Here is a 12,998-nt window from a genome sequence, read left to right as displayed (position 1 = left end):
GAGATTTTTCCAGGTACTTGTTACCTGGATTGGCTACTGTTGAAAAGAGGAAACTGGGCTTGGTAGACCTTCAGTCTGTCCCATCCCAATATGGCACAGTTTATCTTCTTATTAATGGGAAATGCATGTTTATTTTTTAGCCCCACCCTATTCTCACTTAAACCACACCCCTTTATCATATGCACATTTTTGACTTTCAGATGTGTATAGTTTGTCTTTATAAAAGTGTTCATTGACTACTTTTGTTGCATTACAGTAAGAGTTATGTTTCTTCCCTTTTCATTAGATTTCTTTATCCATCCAGGGAGGGAAATATACTTTCAAGAGTTAAATTATTTAATTATAATATTGCAAGCACATTATATGTATTATTGTATTAGTAATTAAGTTGAGAATGGGAGAAAATGATTGTTTAATCATCAATTGTATAGTTAATAGTGCATTTCATGTAGTATTCATGATTAATCATAGAAACATAGAAATAGACGGCAGATAAGGGCCATGGCCCATCTAGTCTGCCCACCCCAATGACCCTCCCCTACCTATCTCTGTGAATAGACCCACATGTCTATCCCATTTGACCTTAAAATCAGGCACGCTGCTGGCCTCAATGACCTGAAGTGGAAGACTATTCCAGCGATCAACCACCCTTTCAGTGAAAAAGAATTTCCTGGTGTCACCGTGATAGCGGTTATTAGCGCAGGGAGCCACGCTGAATACTCCACGCTGTTCCCGATGCTCATACAGTTCCTATGAGCATCAGGAGCAGCACGGAGCATTCAGTGTGGCTCCCTATGCTAATAACCGCTATCGTGGTTTAGTAAAAAGAGGGGGAGGGTTAGTTACAGTGTAAGATTTATCAATATAAGTTTGTATTCTAATGTAAAACATACTGAGGCTCTAGTACATTTATACTATTTTGCAATCTATTGGTCTTAGGCAGGGGAGTTAGGCGGAGAGGTATGTTTTTATACTCAGAGCTCCTTTCTTACCCCTATTTACATAAAAAAATGATCTACTTCTATTATCCTGCATCTCTGTCTCTCGGTTCTCACTTCCTGTCACTCTGTGTCTCCTCTCCCTCAGAAGATTAGTAAACATGGTAACACACAGCAGAGGGGAGGGAGCCCTGAGGAGGGGGGCGGACCAGTGGACCCTGCTCCAGCTTTTCCTTGCCCTGCTGGAGCTTCAATAACACAGTGCTGCAAACCCAAGGAAGAAGAGGATGTACACAGATCACAACCTCTTGCACACACTCAATTGCTTTATTCCTTCTCCTTACCCCCCCCCCCCCCAAAAGAGAGTTTCATTGCCTCTGGCATTCCGGAGGGAGAAAGAAAGGCATTCGGGGGGGGGGGGGGCACATCCCCAGCTGTGCCAGCCGACAATGGATTCAGTAAGGAATTCTGACCAAAGATTGAAGGTTTACCTGAGAAGAGGAGGCAGAAATTCAGGTGCAACCGACTCAGAGCAATGAATGACAAGGGACCATCTGTAAGTAAAGCATCACTTATAATATGCATTTAATGTTTGGGAGTGGTAGTGCGGAGACTGGGAAGGGCATTTGCATTGCAGAGCTTAGTGTGGTTGACCCCCGAGCTTTGCTTTCTAGAGGTTAGAGCATCTCTGCGCTCTGGAAGTTGCTCATGCCTGGGGTTTTAATTTTTGTTTCTTTTTCAGAGACTGAAGTTCACTACTTGTTTTCATTATAAACTTTCTGTACTGAAAGGAAGATCTTCCCAGCCTGGCTCCCAGAGCATCTGAAACGCTCCAATAGCAACGATATCTCAGACCACATCGTGTGGAAATATTAAATATTATGGAACTCAAACAGCTGCAATCACAAAGTTTAGACAAGAGACAGAGTATGTCTAACGAAACTGGTAACCCCGTGTACCCACATAATTTTACCCTAGAATCCACGGACAGTAACAATTATTCTGCGCCCCACTATCCCGTTCAACTTTACCCAGCCCCCGTCGTCACTGGGATAACCATAACCTGCATCTTCCTCTTCATCATCGGAATTGTTGGCAACCTCATGACTATGCTGGTGGTCTATAAGTTCAAAGACATGAGGACGACGACCAATCTGTACCTGTCCAGCATGGCTTTCTCCGATCTGTTGATCTTTCTTTGCATGCCCCTCGACCTGTTTAGACTTTGGCAGTACCGGCCATGGAATTTTGGAGACCTTCTCTGCAAGCTTTTCCAGTTCATCAGTGAAAGTTGTACCTACGCCATGATCCTCAATATTACGGCGCTGAGTGTGGAAAGGTATTTCGCAATATGCTTCCCCCTCAAGGCAAAAGTCGTCGTCACCAAAGGCAGAGTGAAGCTGATCATTCTCGTCCTTTGGGCAGTGTCGTTCGTCAGCGCTGGGCCAATTTTTGTCCTGATCGGGGTCGAACATGAAAACGGAACAAACGCTCTCGACACCAATGAGTGCAGGATAACGGAGTATGCCATACGATCAGGGCTCCTGACTATAATGGTTTGGACGTCCAGCATCTTCTTTTTCTTGCCTGTTTTCTGCCTTACTGTGCTTTACAGCCTTATTGGAAGGAAATTATGGAAGAGGAAGACAGAGACCATAGGACCCAATACCTCAGGCAGAGACAAAACCAACAGGCAGACGGTGAAAATGCTAGGTAAGACTTCATTGCTCAGCTACCAGATTGCAATGCTTCATCTTTAAAAAAAAAATTTTTTTTTGCTAATAATAAAACAAGCACAGTAGTGCGATAGCCAGTGGTTTCCATTCCCGAAAAGTGTTCTGTTATAACAACAGCACAGCTGCATGAAAATGTTTACCCTGACAGTAAAAGCATGCATGCTATCAAAAATATTCTGCAAGCCTCTCTGACGTGCGCATTGGATATTTTCCTGCAAAAGTACTTCAAGATTAGTTTTCATTGCTTAATTTTCTATACTGTTCTTCCAGGGGAGTTCAGAACACTTTATATGAATTTATTCAGGTACCCAAGCATTTTTCCTTGTCTGTCCCAGTGGGCTCACAATCTTATCTAATGTACCTGGGGCAATGGGGGGGGGGGGGGATTAAGTGACTTACCCAGGGTTGCAAGGAGCAGCATGGATTTGAACCCACAACCTCAGGGTGCTGAGGCTGTAGCTTTAACCACTGCGCCACTCTAGAAAAGTGAGCCAAGTAAAGGACAATCAAGCCATTGTGACATCACTGATGAGACTGGCTCTTAGGCATTGGTGGAATGAGGCATTATGACATCACAATACCAGCTCTGGTTATCAGAGGCTGAAGCTTTTCACACTATTTATTCAATTTTCTATCCCCAGGGGAGCTCAGAATGGTTTACATAATCTTATTCAGGTACTCAAGCATTTTTCTCTGTCTGTCCGGGTGGGCTCACTATCTATCTAATGTATCTGGGGCAATGAGGGGATTAAGTGACTTGTGCAGGATCACAAGGAGCAGTGCGAGTTTGAACTCACAACCTCGGGCTGCTGAGGCTGTAGCTTTAACCACATGGGTTTTCAACCCAGTCCTCAGAGATCAATTGACCAGTCAGGTTTTCAGGATATTAGAAACAGAGAAATAAGATGGCAGATAAAAGCCAAATGGCCCATCCAGTCTGCCCATCCACAGCATCCACAATGAATATGCATGTAAGAGGTTTGCAAGCACTGCTTTATTGGTATGCAAATTTCTTTCATACATATTCATGGTGGATATCCTGCATACCCGACTGACCAGGTGGCCCATGAGGGCTGGATCGAAACCCATTGATTAAGAGTACTATCAATTTTTTTTTAATGTAAGGTAGTTTATATATTTTTACAGATCAAACTAATGTACAGTGTTCAATTTACCTAAAAACAGAAAGGCCTAGATTTTCTAAACAGCGCTGGAAGTTAAGCGCCTAGATCAGCACGTCTAGTCGATCTAGGTGTCTAACTTAATTTTTTAATTAGCTTAATCAGCTCCTCCTCCTCTCCTCTTAACATTTGCATCTCCTCTTCCTATAGGCTAAGGCTCTGTGCACCTGCATTGTGAGGTCATAGAGCTGCCCATCTGCAGTAATCATTATCTCCTCCTCTCCCTATTGGCTACGGCTCTTAACATTTGCATCTCCTCTTCCTATAGGCTAAGGCTCTTTACATCTGCAATGTGAGGTCAGAGAGCTTTATGATTATAGAAACATTGTAACATGAAGGCAGATAAAGGCCAAATGGCCCATCCACAGCATCCATCTCCTCCTCTCCCTATTGGCATCTCCTCTTCCTATAGGCTAAGGCTCTTTACATCTGCAATGTGAGGTCAGAGAGCTTTATGATTATAGAAACATTGTAACATGAAGGCAGATAAAGGCCAAATGGCCCATCCACAGCATCCATCTCCTCCTCTCCCTATTGGCTAAGGCTCTTAACATTTGCATCTCCTCTTCCTATAGGCTAAGGCACTGTGCACCTGCATTGTGAGGTCATAGAGCTGCCCATCCGCAGTAACCATTATCTCTTTCTCTCTCTGAGAGATCCCAGGTGTCTATCTCAGGCCCTCTTGAATTCAAACACAGTCTCTGTCTCCACCACCTGTACCGGGAGACTGTTCCACGCATCTACCACTCTTTCTGTAAAAAAGTATTTCCTTAGATTACTCCGGAGCCCTCTTAACTTCATCCTAGGCCCTCTCATTGCAGAGTTTCCTTTCAAATGAAAGAGACTCGACTCATGCGCATTTATACCACATAGGTATTTAAACTTCTCTATCATATCTCCCCTCTCCTGCCTTTCCTCCAAAGTATACAGATTGAGATCTTTAAGTCTGTCCCCATACGCCTCATGGCCCGACTCCATCCACATATAGATCTTTACATTTGCCACACTCTTGGAAGAATAGTTTTATAATTTTGGTTTCAGCATAGTTACATTTATTTATTTTAAAACTTATAACCCTCACAATCAATACATATACAGTATAATTCAATGTAACAAACATTAAACTAAACAAGACCCTGCATATCCATTATATTTAACCTTATTTCAAAATCAAGTGTGCATTGTTTCACAAAAGATTGTATAGTCCACCTTCTTCTAAGTAAAACCATCCAGACATGAGAATGTTAGGTACGTTTCTTTTTTCTCTTTATTTTGTTCACTTTCCTTACATAACGTTTGTTGCCTTATTTATAGCTGCTTTCAGGTTGGGCCACTGTCTTTCTACTTCTCCTTCGAAATCCAGTACTTTGAGTTTTGGGTCTCTCTTATATCAACGCACATCACGTGATGATCACAATTACGTAGGTGGGAACCCACTCAAATGTTAAGAAAACGTCCTCCATTTGCGAGCACAAGATCTAGTGTCATCCCTTCCCTCGTGGGTTCCATCACCGTTCGTCCGAGCAGAGCTCTTTGGCAGGCATCCACCATGAGCTCTTTGCTTCTTTTCCGATTCCGTAGTTGGGATGTTCCAATCGACATCAGGCGAGTTGAAATCTCCCCTTCCATTCCCCGCTCAGAAGTTCAAACTCTCTCCAATTCTTCCGCAAACACCTGAAAACTTGGCTCTTTTCCAAAAATCTAACACCTCCTGCTCTCTAGGACCCTTGTCCCTCTCTTTCTTCTTGTTCCTTTCCTATAACCCTTCATTGGCGTTCCTTACTTCCTAACTCTGTAAACCGTGCCAAGCTCTACGCTTGTGGAGATGGCGCGGTATGCAAACCTAAGGTTTAGTTTAGTTTAGCTAATGGGTACCTTCAAGCAGATGTTTGCCCAGCTTCTCCAATTCTGCTAGAGCTGTAGATGACACCAGTGTGAATAGAGGTTCCATCTTCTCTTTTCATACGATCCATATCCCTTCCTTTTTTTTTCTCCAGGTTCCCTGCATTTCAGCCACTTTAATACTGTTGCTCACATAGCACCACTCCAGCACCTCTTTGGCCCTCCCTATCCTTCCTAGGTGGCTGTGTCCCATTCATAGGAATCAGTGAAACATGCTCCTATAAGAGCACCAATATCCATGTCTGCCTGAACATCAAGGACACAAATGTTTGTGTTCATTGCATTCCATTTATTGACCATGAGCGAGTTGCATAGGTAGTTTTTCATATTAACTTTTGAGACTGATGTTCGAAGTGGTTTAAGCAGGCAGAAACCTCTCCTGTTCATTTAAATTGCTTCCTGACACCTAAGTGGGGATATTCATTGGCACTTAATCAGAGAATACTGCTGAATAACTCCACAGACCAACCAACCAAAAAGAGCGCAGGTCGGGGGGGGGGGCACTAGGGAGGAGCCTGGGGTTATGCAGGTGTCAATAGTATTCATTGCTGGCACCCACCTAGCAAGTGGCTTAATTTAGGACAGGTCAAAAGCTCATGAGCGGTTGCAGCAGCCATTTTGAACGGGAGCCGCAAGGGGCAGGAGTGAGGGGGCTGCACTATTGCCTCCAGCGACCTCCATTGGACCACCAAGGAGAGAAATGAGTCCAGGAGAGCCTACCTAGATATTGGAAGTGTGGAGGAGGGGGGGGGAGATAAGTGGGCGGAGCATCATGGCCTGGGCAGTGGGGAAGAGCTCTTAGAGGGGCCAGGAGGGGGATAAGCAGGGTTTTTAAGTGTAAAATAGTTATGCGGGTGCCTGCCCGACATTCAGCTGGCACCCGTATAACTCTTATGCAGTCCCTGCTGAATATCGGTCGGAACTGCCTAAGCCTCAGTGCCCAACACACCTACATTTAGCCCCCAATATTCAGTACCAGTGCCTGGTTCCCAAGTTAGGTGTGGATTAGGATTACCATATGACTCCAGAAAAAGAAGATGCATAGGATGAAGTTAAGAGGCGATAGGCTCCGGAGTAATCTAAGGAAATACTATTTTACAGAAAGGGTGGTAGATGCATGGAAAAGTCTCCGGGAAGAGGTAGTGGAGACAGAGACTGTGTCTGAATTCAAAAGGGCCTGGGATAGGCACATGGATCTCTCGGAGAGAGAAAGAGATAATGGTTACTACGGATGGGCAGCTCTATGACCTCACAATGCAGGTGCAGAGAGCCTTAGCCTATAGGAAGAGGAGATGCAAATGTTAAGAGCCTTCGCCAATAGGGAGAGGAGGAGATGGATGCTGTGGATGGGCCATTTGGTCTTTATCTGCCATCATGTTACAATGTTTCTATAATCATAAAGCTCTATGACCTCACAATGCAGGTGTAAAGAGCCTTAGCCTATAGGAAGAGGAAATGCAAATGTTAAGAGCCTTAGCCAATAGGGAAAGGAGGAGATTATGGTTACTGCAAATGGGCAGACTGGATGGGGCCATTTAGCCTTTATCTGCCATCATGTTTCTATGTTTCAATGGAAATAAAACCCAGATGTCTCTATCTATCCTCCTTACTTCCTTTGTTTTCAGTGGAAGTATAGCTCGGATGTCTCAATCCCATTATTCTGTAACTTAATATGTACAATTTTTTGGAAGGCTCAAGTCCTTCTCATGCCCCTCTCATGGCCATGCATCCTTTTGGATTGTGTGCTATACAACTTAAGTGCCCAGCATTACAGAACGGCACACGGTTCGATGCAGACACAAATCCTATTTGATGCCAACATCAATAGTTAGTTGTTACGTAGCATCAAATTATCAATGGTTAACAGCTCTTAGCCAATTAAATTGCATGCATATCTCAGCAGTGCATCCAAATTGGGGCAACCAAATCTGAGCAGCATATACGAAATCCAGAGGAAATGTATTAAGTTAGGCCAGTGGTCTCAAACTCGAACCCTTTGCAGGGCCACATTTTGGATTTGTAGGTACTTGGAGGGCCGCAGAAAAAAATAATTAATGTCCAAGAAATGACAACTTTGCATGAGGTAAAACTCGTTATAGTTTATAAATCTTTCCTTAATTGCTTCTGATAATTTCAGCTATACACAGCTGAAAGCAATGCAACATGCAGAAAGTGAAAAACTATCAAAGTATCAACTGCAAGAGACAAGATTTTGGACCATTTACTAGACCAACTATTATGGGGCCCTCAAAATTATAAAGAATGAACTTGTGCCTTAAGTGTCTGGCGGCCGCGTCCGCAACCGCCTTCAGCTCTCACCTTCTCCAGCACCGGACACACGCACAAGCTGCACTGCCTCCAATGGTTACCTTACATCCTGGATCGTTGCCCGCCTCACTGCTGTAACCTCACGCAAGCGCTTTCCTGCGTCTCTATGCGATTGTCCTCTCCGCTCCACCTCACAAATTGCGTACAGATGCAGGGAAGCGCTTGCGTGAGGTTACAGCGACCGCCGGACACTTAAGGCACAAGTTTTCCATAAAGAATCGTTCTTTATAATACCGAGGGCCTCAGAATAGTACCTGGCGGGCTGCATGCGGCCCATGGTCCGCGAGTTTGAGACCACTGAGTTAGTCCAATATAAAAGATATCAATTTAGCTTCCTTTTTTGTTTTGTTTTATTTCTATTCATAATCTTAAGCTACAGTTTACTAAGGGCTCCTTTTACCAAGGTGCGCTAGCGTTTTTAGCGCACGCAGGAAATTACCGCACGCTACGCTTCCAGAACTAACGCCAGCTCAATTCTGGCGTTAAGGTCTAGCACACACGGCAATATAGCACACGCTATTCTGCACGTTAAAGCCCTAACGCAGCTTAGTAAAAGGAGCCCCAAATCTCAAGAACTGGCCGTCTGTATGTCTGCCATATGCTGATTGGTTAGGTAGGGTTTGCAATGTGGTAGTCAGGGAATGCCCATTGCCCTTGGCTAACATTAAATCCAGATACAAGAAATTGTATTTTCAGTTCTTTTTAGAAAGTAATAAGTTCCAGGTCAGCTATTTTAAAAATATTTTCCAAAGGGCAGGATTAACCAATAAGCCAAGTAGGCAGGTGCCTAGGGCCCAAAATGGTCAGGGGGGCCTGATGAAGGAGGGCATCAACATTGTTTTTTCCAAACGGTGATGGGCCCCCCCCCCAATCGGCAACACGGGCCCCACCCCAATCAGCAACGCGGCCCCTCCCCCCATCGACGGAAAGTAAGACAAGCAAGCAACGCGGGTAAGAAAGGCAACAGGAACTGTAATTGTGCAAGCGGTGCTGCTTGCCCAAAGCTTCCCTCTGACGCAGCTTCCTGTTTCCGCCTGGGCGCATGGTGGGGTGGGGCAGGGGGCCCAGTGTACTTGTGTGCCTAGGGGCCCTCGATGAATTAATCCTGCCCTGGTGTCATGGGCGGGGAATGGGCATGGAAGTTTTATCCAGCTAGCGCATTCACAGATAATGCCGACTGTTAATCTTTGCAGGTTACATTAGTGGATGTATTAGTCACATATACCAGCCATAGTTCAATGCTGGAGACAAATAAGATTCTAGAAGCTGCTTTGGGAAATTCCATATAAACACCAAATTAAAGACATCAACAATTTGCATTACATTAGGAGACATATTCACATGCTAATGAAAAAATTAGCACGGGACCTGCAAAAGCGTAAAAAGCTCTGTTTTATGGGCCTACTAGAAATGTGCTTAGCAGGCCAGAAAGTCCTGCATTAAAACATGCTAAGCCCATTTGTGGTTATGGTTCATGCATCTTAGTAAAAGAACCCCTTAACCAATTAAACATGCCTGGCTAAAATCAAATCTTTTGAATATCTACCCCATAGCTACTATTTATGATTTAGAATTAGAATTTGATATAACATCTTTTCTAACAAGAGACCAAAGTGGTACAAAAAAATTTGGAAATATAGGTATAAGCGGAGGACTGAAATACCGTCAGCATAGCAAAGGATTAATTAACACACTTTCTAAGCATTCAAACCAGGCCAAAAGCAGCCAGCAGCCACTGGGAGATGACCCGGTATATAAACCAAAGATTAGATTAGATTAGATTAACTCTTTATTTTGCACTGGGAGATCATCTGGAATTAAGTCGTCTGCTGTAAGCTACTTAAATGAGCAGACGCAAACAAAGGCCAGTGGCAGGTTGCACATGGAACCATTGTGTTGGTAACAGCGGGATCTGGATAGCCCCTGCTGCCGTCCCAACCCCCACCTCCCTTTATCCTTGCCCCAATAACTGAAACCACACACAAACTTGGAATATAGCTGCAGAACAATTTATTAATCAAACAGCAACTAAATTCATTTGCATAAATTAACATCCTTAACACAGTAACTTCATATAACAAAATCTGCCAGCTCCTCCCGAGCTACCCGGTGTAATCATCAATAAATGGCCCCCAACCCCGCCATGAACAGCAAGAGTCTGAGGGGTGGCATGACCTCATGCCCCTTTAACCAGGTCAGTAGACCCCAAGACACGGCTCCCAGCCGGCCCTCCGCTCATCGCCGGATGAGCCCCAGCACCCAGTAGCTCGGGAGATCCGCCTACCCAAACTACCAAAGTCACTAATAGAGGGCGGGTGGGCGGGGAAAAAGCCGCCCTGGAGGACCCAGAAAAAAACGAGTCCTCCAAGGTCCCGGCTTTAAAACCTCCTCCGTTGCCGCCCCCTTTTATCCCATAAACCCATCGCGTACCAGTTTTCTGGCGCACTTCTTTTCCACCCGCTTACTCCTTTCCCCTCTCCTCCTCCTAACCCATACCCCCAACGACTCGTGGGCGACACAGGGCTCCCAGCCCCGGGTTATCATACGCCCTTCGAGACGGGCTCTCGGGCTACTCTTTAAATCTGATATCTTTGTGATTTTGTTCCTGGGAATCACACAAAATTCATCAGATTCGTCTCGTGAAAGGTAGTTGCAAAACATATCGCCCTCAACCTGTTGGTGTGACTTATTTCAACATGTCCGTCAACCTCACATTTGCTGTATGAAAACACGACCCAGATAAAGAGAAATGCAAGACTGTGTTGTAATGATTTTGTGACTGAAACAGAACCTCTCTCATTTTGTGTTCCCAGCTGTGGTGGTCTTTGCCTTCATCCTCTGCTGGTTGCCCTTTCACGTCGGCCGATACCTCTTCACCAAGTCCTTCGAAGTTGGATCCGTGGAGATCTCGCTCATGAGCCAGTACTGCAACTTCGTCTCTTTCGTCCTTTTCTACGTTAGCGCCGCCATCAACCCCATTCTCTACAACATCATGTCTAAAAAGTACCGTGCGGCTGCTTGGAAGTTGTTCAGACTCAAGCGCATCGCAAAGAAGACTGCCTATCACACAAAAGACGAGAGCTCTCCTGGGTGGACAGAAACCAGTGTCAGCACCTGAGCCGAGAAATGAACAGGAAGGGAAAGCTGCCTAAAGCACTACTGCCAGAATGATAAAGCAAGTTATATTACAACAGAATATCCTGGGAAGACCAACAAAGGGCACAAAGCAACAGTTTAATATCAAGGTGCTGTCTGACAATGTGACATGATTCTATTTGCAGAGGTTCTGAGAAAAGAACGAAGTGCAGAATGGAAGACTGGGAACAAAGCAGAGACGGCTACATTGTAGCATAACAACATGACAGTTAAATGTAGAGAATGGATGCTCTATTTTATTTCTAATGAGCGTTTTCTCCTACCCGCAGAGCCTGTGCTTTCTTATCCAGAGATGAGCGATCAGATTTGTGTTATTAAATTCTAGACAAGCACAGACTTTAGTCAGGTGGGATTGGAATGCTAGATGCTATATGATGGAGAAGGATCAAAAAACCCTCAAGAGTAAGCACTTGATTGATTGATTGCATTGTGGATAAATGTTTCATGTGGTACACTCTACCTTCACACTCTCCAGCGACAATAAGGCGGCCATTGAAGGGGAGGCTTGTTCACACTATTGAAAAACAAAAACCTATCAAACATTCATTTGGTGCCAGACCAGAACTGATAAACAGGCATAAAAAAAAATCTGCTAGAAATATCTTATGCATTAATTACATTTGTATTATATCATTTTTATTATAAAGTGTACTGACAGTGGGACAGACCGAAGGTCCATCAAGCCCAATATCTGATTTCCAACAGTGGCCAACCCAGGGCCCAAGTACCTGGAAGATACCCAAAGAATAGCAACATTCCAGAGCTGAGGTTGTGATGTCATAATGCCTCATTCCACCAATGTCTAAGAACCAACCTCATCAGTGATGTCACAATGGCTCGATTGTCCTATACTTGGCTCACATAAGAACATAAGAGCTGCCACACTGAGACAAACCGAAGGTCCATCAAGGCCAGTATCCTGTTTCCAACAGTGGCCAACCCAGGTCCCAAGTACCTGACAGAAACCCAAAATAGTAGCAACATTCCAGAGCTGCGAATGTGATGTCATAATGCCTCATTCCACCAATACCTAAGAACCAACCTCATCAGTGATGTCACAATGGCTCGATTGTCCTATACTTGGCTCACATAAGAACTGCCACACTGAGACAGACTGAAGGTCCATCAAGTCCAGTATTCTGTTTCCAGCAGTGGCCAACCCATGTCCCAAGTACCTGGCTAGATCCCAAGTAACAAAACAGATTTTATGCTGCTTATCCTAGGAATAAGCAGTGGATTTCCCCAAGCCATCTCAATAATGGCCTATGGACTTCTCTTTTAGGAAATGATCTAAACCTTTTTTTAAACCCTGCTAAGCTAACTGACATGGTTTTACAGTTATCTCACTATGATTGTGAAGTATATTGTGAATGTTCATAATCTTTATTTGTATTTATGAGTAAGAAATATTGTAAAAGTTGCTATGTGTGTACAGATTATAATAGGAGCTTAATATTCAATATACTGTACTTACATCTCAACGTTAAGCCTCATGGAGTCCTGAATATTGTTTCAATGCTACTACTTGTGCATCCTGTGGAACTTGGCATACATTACTTTAATGTCCAATATACAACAAGGAATAGTCGAAGACAGAGAGGTGGAATTCAGCCAGGGCTCTTGGGTTAACACTGCCAACAAGTATCAGGATTTTCGGTATGCATGTCATTTGGAACAGGAGACTAGGGATAAACTGGAAATTTTTCTGCCAAAGAGACCCCGGAGAATCATGTCAGATGACCTCAAAGTAGCCAGTC

General features: G+C 44.2%; 1 protein-coding gene across 2 annotated transcripts; it reads left to right on the top strand.

Moving 5' to 3' along the window:
- The first annotated feature begins 1,386 nt into the window (after positions 1-1,386).
- GHSR (growth hormone secretagogue receptor) lies at positions 1,387-11,949 on the top strand. Of its 2 annotated transcripts, XM_033959205.1 has the most exons (3): positions 1,387-1,494; positions 1,681-2,651; positions 10,899-11,949. In XM_033959205.1, exons 2-3 carry the CDS (start codon positions 1,820-1,822, stop codon positions 11,201-11,203), a joined length of 1,137 nt encoding a protein of 378 aa, XP_033815096.1. In that variant the 5' UTR covers positions 1,387-1,494; positions 1,681-1,819; the 3' UTR covers positions 11,204-11,949. The 2 variants fall into 2 exon arrangements, with proteins under 2 accessions (XP_033815096.1, XP_033815097.1); XM_033959206.1 differs by lacking the exon at positions 1,387-1,494 and having other exon boundaries at positions 1,648-2,651.
- The last annotated feature ends 1,049 nt before the right edge of the window (positions 11,950-12,998 follow it).

This window comes from Geotrypetes seraphini, chromosome 9, assembly GCF_902459505.1.
Source record: "Geotrypetes seraphini chromosome 9, aGeoSer1.1, whole genome shotgun sequence".
NCBI lineage: Eukaryota > Metazoa > Chordata > Amphibia > Gymnophiona > Dermophiidae > Geotrypetes > Geotrypetes seraphini.
Note: the sequence above shows the minus strand (reverse complement) of the source record. Positions and strands in the feature narration are given on the sequence as shown.